Here is a 13,861-nt window from a genome sequence, read left to right on the forward strand (position 1 = left end):
TTTGAAAGTAAATGGATGGGTAGGAGCTGAGAAAGGAATTAAGAAAAGTTGGTGATGTTTCCTATAGTGCCATTTTAATTGAATGAAATACGCAGAGAAATGAATATTTCTGAGTTTCACTAACAACTGTAACACAATAAAATGGTTTCAATTAATGGGCACTGCAGTGACTTAAACAATGCTGAGCTTGAGAACCTCTTCTCTGTAAATGTGTTGCATTTTTTAAACTAAAATTGGAAAACTAAGGTTTCAAGTGACATGTGTAATGTAACTTCATTTCATTGCATCTTTTTCCTAGAAAATCTTTGTCATGCCAAACATGGATGATGTCTATATTCCTTTAATGCACTCAGCCATGGATCCCCGCTCCTCCACGTGCCCTCCTCAAGATCTGAGCACGGAGGCCTCTGATCAACCATGACATGTGAAGACTCTTGCAGTTTACAGTATTATAAAAGTTACTCTCATGGTTTTATAAACTGTGCTGTAGTTCTTGTCCTTAACTTGTGCCACTCTCCCCCCTCCCAAGGACTGCCTTTCCCTGTTCTGTGTGCTCACTTGCCTGGTTATTGTTCCTGTGTACTTCAGCTACATGAAGTTCCATTCCATTAAGCTGTTGATTTATTTTTGTACTGGCTGCCATCAGGATTTTAACTGGGAGGCTGAGGTGACCTGTTCTTTGTGGGGAGGGAGGAGGAACTCAAATGTAACAGATCAAGGAGCTTGTTGATGCACCTTTTGTTCAGCTTGTTTTCATGCTATGTTAATGTGCATTAAAGCATTGAAAAGTTGTTTGGCAGCAAAGGAACTGCGTGCCAAATGGAAAAAATCCTAAATAAGGAATGAATTTATAAAACTGGAAGAATATTTTTCTTTCTCAGGCAGTTGGAGGTGTAGAATGAACTGTTTTATGTTCTTTCACTTCTGCAGTCAATAGCTTGTGTCAAGCAATCGAAATATGAAATGCTTTCAGGATAAAAGAATGTAAATTGGATGTATAGGTAATATTGTAATTCAATGTGCTGTATACACATTACTTTTTTCATACAGAACTCGTGCTTTTTTTGGTAAGCAATTAGCCATAAAACACACAACTATCAGTGAAAGTGGGACTGTCAGATTTTTGTAAATGAGGAAAAAAATTTGGTAAAGCCATGAGACCAAACCATAGCAAGCCGCCTTATAGTGAGGTACAATCACCTTGGTTTCTGATTAATTCTGAATGTTTATAGAGACATGAGCACACACACCAAGTGTCAACACTGCACATCTCCAGTAGTGATCTGTGCATAGAGCCTCTTGCTGTGATGAAACACCCAGTTCTTTCTGACAGGAGTTTGTTGCTGTGAGTCTTTTCCATTGTACTGCGTTTACACCCGAGGCAGGGGCCCGGATCCTCAGTTACAGCCCCAGACACGACAGCACCTGCTGCTTGTGGAAGCAGCTGTGGCTGACAGATTTTGAGCCCTATGCATTGGTTTCTTGGACTTTATGGCATAGGAATTCAAGCATTGCAGTTGTTTGAGCTGATCATGATTAAAGACTCTTTCTGCTAACTAGTGGCCAAAACTAAAGGGGAAGGGGGAACTGCCTTTTATTTGTCAGGTGTAATGAATCAAGGCTAAATGTATGCAGTAAATTCAAGGTTTGAACACTACATATCCACTCCTTAACACTTACTATTTTTCTGATACTCAGTGTTGCCAACTGTTCATGGATGTCAGAAAATGTTTTAGTTTACAAAGAAGGTGAGCTTTGGCTCTCCTTTTATAACATGATTTTCTTTTTTTTTTTTCAAAGTAATTTTTTAAGAAATTTTTTGTATGTTGTGTTGTCACATTTGATGTAAATCAAAATTTCCATGTATAACTTGATGATTTACCATCTCTAAATGAAACTATTATATTGAAGGTTTTTTAAACAGCACCTTGCCTGAAACAAAAGCATTTAATATATTTAAAATTAATTCTATATTTGAACACCTATTTTGGTTACCTTTAATTGAAATATTAGTAGTTATATTTGTTACCTGAACTCCTCCTTGACCATTCCAGGCTGTGTATATTCTGGGGTTGCTGATTTTGTAGGCATTATTTGCCTTTCATGAAGTCTGCATGTCTTGTACGCAGGTCTTTTATATGAGTTAATTTCTATGTGCAATAACTTAAGTCAAAGGACTAGATGCACTAATGTGTAAACAGATTTAGACTTATTACACAAGATTGTCATACTGCACTTCATAAACTGTGGGTAACTACAATCTGCTTGCTTTGTTTTATTAAATAAATCTATCCCATGTCAAACAATTCAGTAAATTTTATTTCTACAGCTATCTAGTACAAGTTGTTTTAACAACTTCACTAGAAAGGCAGTTTCCTAATATGAGTGTGCCTTTTGTTTTGCAGACTTTTATCTACATGTACCTGGTGGTTGTGGCATGACAGTTTCAGGGTTAACCAGTGCTGAGCTCTGAAAGAAAAAGCTAAATTTAATTTTACTGTCATGAAACTTAAATTCACCACAGCAGCTAGTATTCATGAGGAATATGCTTTAAGAACATGTTTGCATACCTGGTAAAACTGTGAAAGGATTACCAGCAGTTACGGAGCTGACATGCATCCACATCTGCCACCTTAAAGAGCCCCTGGGAGCTCAATAATCCCTCCTTACAGTCTGCCTAGACTCTGCCCTATTCCTGTATGTCTAGTCCTGTGTGGTTACAGACATTTTGTACTGACAGCAAATGCTGTATAAAACAAAATACTATCCCCTTAAGAAGCTGCAGCTCAGCCACAGCATTCTTTTATGGTGTTTTGCACCACGTGTATTTATGACCCCCAGCCCTGGATGCATTTCTCCTGCCTCCAAGCTGGTTCACCCAGCTGCTCTACTCCTGCAACAGCTCGGCAGTAATCCCAGGACTTCTGTTCCTTATTTTAAAGTTCTTTTTTACAACTTAATCCTGTACTACTAAAGGAAAGCTACAGCCGTCGCTTTGGCGGGTTCAGTCGCACGGCAGCGCGATGAGTAACCCGGTTCTGCTTCGGCCCCGGCCCCGCCCTCCGGCCGGGCAGCAAGATCCGCAGGCCCCGCGCCCCCCTCCACCGCTGTGTCACCGCCAGGGTGTCACGCACTCGCAAACAAATGTCACTTGCTTTTAAAAGCACCGCCCGGGTCAGGCCGAGCAGCGCCAGTTATGAACAAGCGCTTCGCTGTAGCACCGCTGCTTGGCCGGCGGCGCCAGGCGGGCACCGCCGGGTCAAAGGCAGTGCGGCACGCGCGGAAGAACCAGCCGGACACGCTATAGGTGACACAAGCTTTATTTACCGCCGCTTCCGGCCGCCGGTCAACGTACAGGCCCTGCAAAACACCGAGAATAAAGAAAAGGTTATTGATGCGGTACACCCCGGCCGCCCCGCAGGATGGATTCAGCCGGGGCGCTCAGCAGTAGTTTTGCTTCATGTATGTCAGCAGTCTAACACGTGTCAAGAGACATCACCGTGGCCCGGCCTTACCACCCGCCCGCTTCACTGCGCCCATACCAACCCACTCACCTCATCGCACCCGCCGAAAGAGGCCTGGACTCCGCCGCGCTCTGTTTTATAAAGAGGCTAGCCCCGCCCTCCTCATCTTGCCCAATAGAATTGGAGTCCAGGGTCACGTGCTGATCTGGTTGCTGTTGCGCGCAGCGGGCGGGGCGGTACAGAGAGGTCAAGAGGGTGGTCTCTGGAAGTGCCGAGGTTTCGTGTTGCCCCTGACCGTGTGAGGCTGCTTTTCGCCTTTTCAGGAACAGTAGTACTCTTCTCTTTCTAGGTTGCTCTAGCGCTTTGTTGCTATGAAGAAGTCGGCCTCAGTATTAAAAATATAAAAGCTGAGGCCCCGATCAGATCTGCCCTGGCAGAGCGGCTACTGAGGTGGCTCCTGAGGGGCACAGGTGGGAGCTGAGGGTGCTCACCGGCACCCGGCTCCCCTCCTACCTCAGCCGGTTTTAGAGTTTTTTTAATCTCCTGTGAGGCCATGGGAGACACCAATGTGCAAAACCGCAAGCCTGGATCTGGCATGCTACAGCATTTATACAGCAACTGATAAATTCCTCCTCTAATGTAGCAGGGTGCTGCTTCCATGGCACACACAGTGTGTTTAGGGGTTTGCTTGTTCTCACATGGCACAAATTCTTAAAAGGCCCCATAAAGAAATGCATCAGAGAACTGCAATCACGGTGTGGTTTGTAGCTCCAGCATATTTTTATGTATTCAGACTTAGAGGTCAGGTCATCATTTGGACAAGGCTCTGAGGCACTGGGATTGCAGGCGTGTCTGGGCAGGAGTTGAACTTGATGATCCTCCGTCCCTTCCGGGGCAGGATATTTTGTGATTCTAGGTGATTATTGCATCTCCTGCCCACCACCGAAGGCACGCTCACTGTGGGAGATCGTGTGTGCATATGGCATGCCCAGAACTCCATGTGCCCTGCAGCTCCATTAGCGATATCACCATTAAAAAACAAACAATATGTACAAGGACAAAGTGGCTTTGTTATATAAATAGGTGGCTGAACACTGGGCCTTTGCCAGGCACTCTAAATTTGCTCTCTTCTGTTTGAAGCTTCTTCCATCTGGTTCAATACTTTCTGTGTTTATTTTTATCTGTTCAGAGAAGCCCGGACAGTGTTTTTGTCCAAAGGGGCACGTTGGGGCTTTTTTTTGGCATTTATTTAGGGCCTTGCAAGGCTCAGGGTTAACTAAGTCTGTCAAAGGCAGGAGCTATGCTGAATATATTTGGCATGATCTGTTCTAAAAATACAAAATCAGTAAGAAAACAAGAATCACAGAGTCATCAAGGTTGGAAGAGACCTTTAAGATCATCAAATCCAACTGTCTACCCAGCACCGCCACTGTGGCTCCCAAACCATTAAATATCACCCAGTGGCAGATCCAGATGCCTCAAACACCTCTAGGGACAGTGACTGCATCATTTCCCTTGGGCAGCCCCTTCCAACGCCTGACCACCCAGTTATTCCGGGCAGGATGGTTCCGGGGGAGGGAGGCGACTGACTGGTGCTGCCTGGATTTAGGTATTTTTTTAGAAAAACAAAGCAGCAGTAGCCAGGGGGCAGCCCCATGGGGCTGCCAGGCGAGCGCCGGAGCGGGCGGCAGATCGGTCGGGGCTCACACGACCGGGGAGGCTCCGGCAGCAGCGCGAAGCCCCGGAACGCCTCTGGCCGCTCCCGGGCCCCGGCCCGGCGGCTGCCCGGGCGGTCCCTGAGCGCGGTGCCCGGCTCGGCCCGTCCGCCCGCGGGTGACGTGCGTGTCCCGGCCGGGCGGTCCCTGAGCCCGCCCCGCCCGCCGCGGGGAGCGCCGGACGCGCCGCTCCGGAGGCAGCGCCGTGCGGGGGGAGCGGCCCCGCGGTGCCGCCATGGAGTCGCTCCGCCGCCTCCTCCTCAGCCTGGCCGCGCTGCTGCTGCTCCCGCCGAGGCTCGCGGTAAGCCCGGGCCCGCTGGGCCGGAGAACGGCAGGGACAGCCGGGGTACGGGGAGGGCCGCGGGAGGGGAGCTGGGGGGGCTCCCGCCGGGCTTAGCTAAGGCTTGCCGGCGGTGCCTGCAGCCCGGCGGTGTCCGCAGAGCCAACACACCTCCTGCCCAGTGTCGCCAACGCTGTGTGCCCGTCTGTGCGCAGGCGAGGGGCTGCAGCCCCAACAGCCTGTCCCAGCCCAACAGCCCCGTACCTGCAGCTGAGCCCCGCCTGGCATGTAACCTGGACGTGTATATCATAATCCTTGCGGTGTGAAAATACAGTTCATTTCTCACGAGACAGTTAGAAAAAGTAGCACAGAAAAACTTTTTAAATAGTAGTACAAAGAAACTTTTGTAAACTGAAACTATGTAGATGGGTCGGGAACCAGTGGGACATGCTAGAAACTCTGCTCTGTCCCTTAATAAGTATGGGGGTTTGTTTTTTTTTCCGGAAAAAACCCCTCACATTGTATTGACATGTATTGAGAACCAAATACACGTGATTGCCTACATACCTTCTATACTGTCATGGCATTTTGATCATTCTGTTTCAAGAGCAAATGCTGCAATGTGCATTAACGTACATGTGGTTGGTTGGGATCCAAACCCACAGTTTTAAATTCAAAGGTGGAAGACAAAGTGCACGAGTCACTGCCCTGCAAAACCTCTTAAGAAATAACCAGGTTGGTTATAAGGTATTGCAATAGGTGGGGCAATAAAAGTCCATGGAATAGGGAAACTGGTGCAAAGCAGATGGAATGCTAAGCAGATTATTTTTACAGAGGTAATAATTTTAAACAGTGTACTTTACAGTGGGTGCTGTCAGCTGTGTGTACTGAGATGGATAGCTAACTTCAAAAAATCACTTCTGAAAGGTGTGCTTGTTAGCAGGTTCTCCAGTTCAGGAGACAATGAAAAGGCCATCTGGCATTCACTGTTTCCACAGATTATAGAGTGCCAGATTACAGTCAAGTGTAGCACAAGAAAGCTTTAGGTTATGTTCTGTGATGGATTGTTCATTGTTACCTGAAAAAGCAGCTGTAATATATCAGTTTCTAGTTCAGGTTAAGCAAAGCTGAAGGTTTTGTTTTTCACCTGCGATATAACTCCACTCCCCTTCTTTAGAAGTAAAGTAAACACATTAGCAGTTAAGCTGGCAACATACCTAGTCTTGTTACTTCATTAGGAGACTGGAAAAAATTAAATGCAGGCTGTCAACAAAAATTACTTTACAATCTTTACTGTAGAGTGCTAATGTGTTTGTCTTAGACTGGACTGTAAGGCTGGACTGAGGTCTTTTCATGGTGTTCACAGGTTTGGGTTTCAGATTTTGCAAGGAAAATACTGATTTGCAATTCACTGAGTTTTAAAAACAGTCCTGAATAAAAACATTAAGAAATATTTTTAAATACCTAAAATATTTTTGAAATCAACAGATTATTGCTAAATTTTATATAATTTTACTTGCACAATCACAAAAGACTGGACTCATGTCCTGGTAGAATTCAGCCTATTTTTTTCTCTAGATTTTCCTTTTCCCTTGGTTTCCCTGCTCTGCCATCTCACCTCAGATCAGTGTCTGAGTTCTCCATTTCTGTTCCTTTTCTTGGCTCTTACCCTGGTCTTTTTGCTCTGCAAGCTGTAGATCCTCACCATGACTTCCAAGTTGAAATCTATTCTGTAGTTCAGTTGCTTTTCAGAATTAGTTTTCATTCCTGTGAACTTAGTCCCAGTCATCTCACCTGTGAATAACCCATTTAACTGTGGAGGCTTATTTAAAACTATTCATGACACTTGAATAATGAATTCCCATGAGAAAGACTGTCATACAATTTCAGTGTTGAGGTAACTTGAAAACATGAGGTTACCTGAAGATTTTGCAGATTGTTTTTTCAATAGATTTCCTTTAAGAGTAGTGGTGGTGATCTGCTGTTTTGTAAATTCTTTGGCTGATAAATGTACTCTTTGTTACCTAATATCCCATCTCTAATATTGTTTTTTTTAGTTTGTATAAGTTCATACAAGGTCTTCCTTTCATCTTCCTTTCCTAACTGTTCTTAAAAGACAGGAAAATGCTGTTTCTTGCTGTTTGGGTGACACAGTTTATAGCTCTTGGAACTGCCCTCCAATGGATGGGAGCACATTAAAAAGGTGAAATCTCAGAGCAATGAGAAATGCAGTAGAGTTGTCAGTAAATTACAGTTGCCATCAATATTACACAGTAATGATTTACAGCTCTCTTTAGAGTGAAAAATCCCTTGTTTTTATGAGCCCTGGGATACTCCAAACTATGTTTGTTTGTGGAGCCTGTGCAACTGAAGAACACCAACCTCTCTGGGATTAAAGAGGCATTTGGAACATGGGTCTGTCCCCTCCTGCAGCCGGTGGGACGGGTTTCAGTGCTGGGTTACACTGTGGAGGCAGCACCTGACATGGAAAAACCCTGGCCTCAGCCAGGTGTTGTTTCTTCTGGTGTGTTCTTTATCTCAGCATGAGGTGTTTGGCCAGAGAACTGATAGGTGTGAAAACCCATGTGAGACAGCAGAAGGTTTACAGAGGACATATTCAAGCACTGAGTTAATCAATACTTTTTTTTGAGTTGTAGATCTCCTTAGTTGCTCAAAAAAAAAAATAGTATAATAGGGTTTAGAGGGTTTTTTTTGTGGGGGAGGGAAATATTAATTTGTCTTGCACACCTAAATTATCATGGACAACTCTGTCCTGGAGTATAATTAATGTGTTTATAACTCTGCTGTTGTTTGGGTTGTTGGTGTTCTTGTGGCTATTGAAATACATTTGGGTTTTATACCAAGAATCAAAAGTGAAAGCTCAGCTGGAAGTTCCTGGTGGAGAGACCACTCCAAGGTGAGTCCAGGCAGGGAACAGTTGGAGTGGATCTCCTGTACTGCTCAGTTTTTCCATTGCATGGAGGGATGGGTGTATGAATGGGTGTATGAATGAGAACTCACTGAACTGGGTTACGGCGTGATGAGAAATGCTTAGCAAAGACATGTTAGGATTCAGTTTAAGCTTAAAAGATCTGCAGATTTGATTTCACTTTCTAAAAAGATAAAACATATTTTTGTCAACTCTCTTTCATATCTTTACTTCATTATTAGTTATACTGGAAAACTCCCCCCAGTAGTTTACTGAATTTTACAAAGACTTTCTTCATGGTCTGGTTTTATCATGCACAGGGAGTCTTAGCCTGTAGCCTGGCAGTGTAATGAGATAGCTGTCAAAACCAGGGTAATGATTCACAGGCTATCTGTGATGAACATGCCAAGTGCTTCCAGTGTGTGCTAATGTCTAAAAATATTTTGCTTTGCGTCCTTAATGGTTTACCAGCTGTGGTTCCAGCAGCATCAGTTATGGTATAGGCCTTTTGTTGTTGCGAGGATAGTGTCTGGTGCTGTCAATGCTGAAGTTGGTTTTTAATAGTTTTTGAATAAAACGGGAATGCACGGCCTGATGTTTATGAGGCTAAGTATGGAGTGAGGAATATCAGTTTTTTTTTTTCCTTGAGTGATAATTTGTATCTTGTCAACATTTTGGTTTGGTAAGTCAGGCATTAACAAAGAAATTAGAGGGCTGTTATAGTTAGCAAACCATCCATCGTTTATCACCCATCAGCCCAACACATTAAGTTTGGTGCATATGTATTCCTACTTCAGACTCAGAAAAGAAAATTATTTCCCTGCTAAGACATGGCACGGTTTTATTTACTAGTGAGCACACAGTTATCTCTATGAAATCAGTAACAGTTCTTGAAATCAGCACACACTGTCACCCATCCGGGGTCACTGGAAAATGTTTTCCTGTTCTTTATTCATATTTGAAGAACCTCTTGTGGTATCACCTCCACAGCAAAATGCATTTCTTGGTTGCAGAGCTGTAACCTCAAGGAACTCAGTGGCCTGGTTTTCTATCTGCTTTTCCCACTGACCTCAGTGCAATTTGTACCTTCCTGGTGACCTTTGTTTCAAAGATGGTGGTTTTGAGCAGATGAATTATTTCTTTAAATTATTATTAGAAAAAAATTATTGTTTTCTTCTAACACAATAAAACAAACTAAGGCATTGCTTTGCTAACCCTTAGAAAAATCTGAGTGATTGGGGTGAAAGAAGATGTTATCACCCTTGACACTGAACTGCACCACACACACACACACCAGAACTTGTTCTGCAGCTTTCACTTACCTTCACTTGACTGCCAGGTCCTTCAGAATTGTTTTGCGTCATTTTGTTAATTGGATTTCTAAAAGATTTTATTGAAAGATATGGTCGATCTAGGCTGAGGAGAAGATTCTAATGGGAGACTTAACTAGTATATGTAAAGTTAATTTCTTTTTCTATTAGATAGTATATTTCTATTCTAGCTTAAAAATGCTGTTTTCTGCTTAGTCACAAATTTTAGGAGGTTACAGATTATTAGCAGTCAGCTTTAAAACTTTTGTCAAATTTTAATCCAATGAGAGCTTGAAATTTTGTCTTCTGAATTATTAAAATTAATTCTAAAGCAGTCCCTGTGTAATTTCAAATTATTGTAAATTGTTAACCTGATATTGCTGGTGATGTGGAAGATTGTTATGACTACAGACTGTCAAGGCAGTAGAAGCTCTTACTGAATTCCAAAGAGGGTAGGTGTTAAAATAGATGTTGCAATTTCAGATGATATGAAAGAAGGAACCAAACCAGGTTTTCCTTCCATCTCATTTTCTTTGTTCACTAAATTAAGTTTTTTTTTTGTTTAGTTACTTCATGTCCTGACATATTTTTCTTGGAGTCGGTTGATGTATCTTCCTAGAAATAGAATTGCAATATGAAATAAAAGTCTCTTAAGAATTTGCATCACAACAGTTGGGACCTCACCCTTGCAGGGAGGGAGGACAGGATCTGTGTTACCAGTTATTATAGAGTCTGTCTCAGGACTGAGATTATGATGTCTTTTTGTAGTGGAGAAAGCTCTTACATACTTCACAGAAAAATGAAAACAAGTGCGTCTTGTACATACAGATGTTTTATAATTTTTGTAGTTTTTCATTGCAGTGCTTATCCCAGGCTTTAATTAATCCATTAATCAATCAATTACAAAGCTTTGTGTTCAAAGTAAAAGCTATTCAATATTTGCAACTTTGATACTTCAGTCTCTAGCCACTGATAAAAGTCACAAATAAAAACAAGAGAAGGTATTTTTAATATCTCAGTCTGGGTGAAACACAAGTAATTACTTAAATAATCTGTTCAATTTTCTATGTATTGCTTGATAAAATTTGAAAGAATAAAGCCTTGTTTCCATATTATTATACTAACTCCCTAGACTTCTCTAAGTGACTATGTAGATACTGAACAAAATAAATGAGCAATATTGCATAGCAAAATCTACAGAGTCATTGGGGTTATTTTAAATGTAGGTCAAATGCTTCACCAGGGTCAGTGTGCTACTGAGCTGGGTAATGTCAACTGCATGATATCATGTGCTTTGCAAATTGAGTGAATGGATGATTTTAATAATGGCATTTTATGTATTTCATCTGTGTTCAAATACAAATTTAGAAGTAAGGGAAGAACTAATGAAATCTGCCCTATATTCAGTCTTTCCCCCAAAGGAGATGTTATCTTCAACACACAGGGTTGCAGTGACCACATCAATGTGACTTTGATAGCTGAATTTAAAAAGGCCTTCAGAAGAAGTGAAACTTAAACATAGACCTGAGGTGGCAGGGGGAAGGGGTTTGAGGAAGAAAAAGAAGAGCTGTGTATTTTACAGGGAAATGATGCATGCATGTGGCAGGATCTCCTTCTCTCAGGCATCCCAGGGCTGCAGTGCTGGTTTCTCTCCCTGGGAGCAGAACTGGGCCCAGAGCAGGTGGGTTCCCTGGCTGGAGAGACCTAATGGCTCTTCCAGGATGCTGTTCCCATGGTACCTGTGAATGCCACAAGTCCTTCCCACCCCAGGAAAGTTCACATCTCCCTGTTAATCATGCCAGACACCATGGCATGGTGGCTGGAAGTGGTGCTTCTCCTCTCCCACACCAAGTGTCCTACACTGAAAAGCTTAGAAAAAGCTGTTGGGAGTTCATGATCTTGGTCATATCTGAGAACTTTCTGAGAACTATCTAGAGCTGCCCAGGCAACAGTCAGGTGTTCATTTGGTTTGCCACTGAAACTTGCAGGAGCACTTGTTCAGCTATGGTTTTCTTTCTTTGTTGTTCAACTTGTGACTGGAGGGAAGTACAGAAATGTTCTTCTGCTCCGAGTACAGTGTGCAGAGGAACCCTTTGCATGTTTGCACTTTCTGTTTGGTCCCAAGTGCTAGAAACCTGCTAAAACACCAACAATCTGGAAGATAATACTGGTTATTGATGTTTTGATCACAGTTTCAGAGCTCACATTTAATTCCTTAATTTCTGTATCCTTGATGCCCCAATAAATAAATAGTCAAATGTTAAATATGAAAGTGTTACATCTACAATCTACAACAAATAATGTTCTATACACTGTGTATTCCTGATATGTGATACCCAACCATACTCATGGTGGTTATTTTACAGGCAAATGTTTTGTGAAAATGTTACATGTATTTATTTCTTAATCAAAAGACAGGAAGAGAACATGGTTTATGAAGAATATACTGATTCTGTAAGATAAGATAAAAGATAGGAGTTGTACAGAGAATAAGAAGAAGCCTAGAAAAACAATGATAAGTCTGTATAGGCAGACAATGTTGTGGATTTGCTGTATGTTGTATTTTAGTTGCAACTAAATTTCAACACTAGTCATTACATTCTGGGTGTCAAATTCCCACCTGCAATTTAAAGGAACTTGAATAGTTTTAATTTCCTGTCTTTAACAGTTGTATTTTCTTGCTCAATTTGCTGTTTCACTCTAGGTGGAGTTTCACTGTGTTTACTAAACTGAGCTTCACAATCAGACGGTTTTCAGCCCTGAAGGGTTGTGATAGTGGAGCGTGGGTTGTCTTCCCCCCCTCACTGCAGAATCAGTGATTCTGGCTTGTTAAATGCTGATTTAAGGAAGACTGGACTAATCATGATTAATCAGCTACACCATCCTAAGTGTAGTTTTGTGTACAGAAATACCTAGGGGACAAAATTTTGATTAATTACTTTGATACAGTGGCCATAACAGTTTAACAAAAGTAATAATAGTGACAACTGAGATCTCCTAATTTCACAAGAGAGCTTCTCTGCTCTTCCACTCAATCAGGTTGTTAGGCTTGAAAGGCACTGTGAGTTCAGTTCTGATCAGTAACATCTTGAGGTGCTTTTTTATAGGGCAACTGTTATGCACTGTCCCTTTTGAACAAATGCTGCAAAGTTTAATCCCAGATGTAAATATTTTATCTAAGTGCAGATGGCTGTGCAGCCTGCATAATTTAACAATGTCTTGTAATGAGTATTAAATTTATGTATTAAGATACTTCTCCCATTTATTTTCTGGCCTTCCAGCAATTGTTTCTGATCTGTGGTTGGTATACTGTTGACTTGTACTTCCATTTTTTTCTGCACTGTGTGTTTTACAATGGTGTGCTCCACCTGATTATGACTGCAAAGAAGCATGTACAATATTTATAGGTGCAACCTGACTGTTGGCTAGTTAGCACTGTGTTATATTATCCTTTTAGCTCTCTGTTTTGCCTGAAAGTATAATGCTTTAGTTGGATTGCACTAAAATGTATAGCTGTTCAAAGAAAGTTATTCCTTGTTTTTTTATTTGGCAATTAAGTATTTTGCTTTGCAGTAATTCTAACATGAGTTACAATAAGTCATTGAAGACATTAATTATGAAAAATGAATACATTTTCATTTTGTGTGGTAGGCTAAGAACTATATTTAACTGTGAAACTTTGAAACGTGGCAGGTGTCACGCAGATGAGCAATGCAGATACAGCCTGCAAATGAAAAGTTACTTGAATGAAAACTTGAGCCCTGGAAAACAGAAATGGGTCGATCTTAGGATGTCTGGGATCATCTTTAGGCAGGAAGAGAAGAGCAGGCATTAAATTAACATGTTTGTTCTGCTTTGTGTGATGGAACACCTTGGACTTAGTTCCCACAATAACTGCATAGTTCTGAGTCCTTGGTGTTTCTGTGATACCCTTTTAATAAAATTCCTTTTCCTGCAAGGGCCAGGCTCAAAACCTGCTTGGGCTGGAGGAAGGACAGTGGCACCAAACTGCTCCCCAGGGGCAGAATGAATTGGAATGGGGAATGGAGGTTTGAACCCTGCAGCCAGCTGCTTTCTCAGAGATGACTGTGGATGTGCTCATTCTTATAGGTCATGTTCCTTAACAGTGTTATTTACTCTCTACTGCAGAAAGACAGTATTGG

At 42.2% G+C, this 13,861-nt stretch overlaps 2 protein-coding genes and 1 non-coding gene across 6 annotated transcripts in view; 2 read left to right on the top strand and 1 right to left on the bottom strand.

Moving 5' to 3' along the window:
- TEX2 (testis expressed 2) overlaps positions 1 to 2,306 on the top strand; it is a 45,362-nt gene extending 43,056 nt beyond the window's left edge. For all 4 annotated transcript variants that reach the window (XM_030233796.2, XM_018918924.3, XM_009094339.4 and 1 more), the window contains one exon: positions 299 to 2,306. In XM_030233796.2, the coding sequence (XP_030089656.1) occupies positions 299 to 421 (123 nt within the window). In that variant the 3' untranslated portion in view covers positions 422 to 2,306. The remainder of the gene's footprint in view (positions 1 to 298) is intronic.
- An 836-nt stretch (positions 2,307 to 3,142) lies between these two features.
- LOC115484677 (small nucleolar RNA SNORA76) lies at positions 3,143 to 3,272 on the bottom strand. The gene has a single exon (XR_003945384.1). It is a non-coding gene; the product is annotated as a small nucleolar RNA SNORA76 (small nucleolar RNA).
- Positions 3,273 to 5,321: 2,049 nt separating this feature from the next.
- ERN1 (endoplasmic reticulum to nucleus signaling 1) overlaps positions 5,322 to 13,861 on the top strand; it is a 32,345-nt gene continuing 23,805 nt past the window's right edge. Inside the window, exon 1 of the mRNA XM_030233797.2 lies at positions 5,322 to 5,480. Within this exon, the coding sequence (XP_030089657.1) occupies positions 5,415 to 5,480 (66 nt within the window). The 5' untranslated portion in view covers positions 5,322 to 5,414. The remainder of the gene's footprint in view (positions 5,481 to 13,861) is intronic.

Source organism: Serinus canaria, chromosome 18 (genome assembly GCF_022539315.1).
Source record: "Serinus canaria isolate serCan28SL12 chromosome 18, serCan2020, whole genome shotgun sequence".
NCBI lineage: Eukaryota > Metazoa > Chordata > Aves > Passeriformes > Fringillidae > Serinus > Serinus canaria.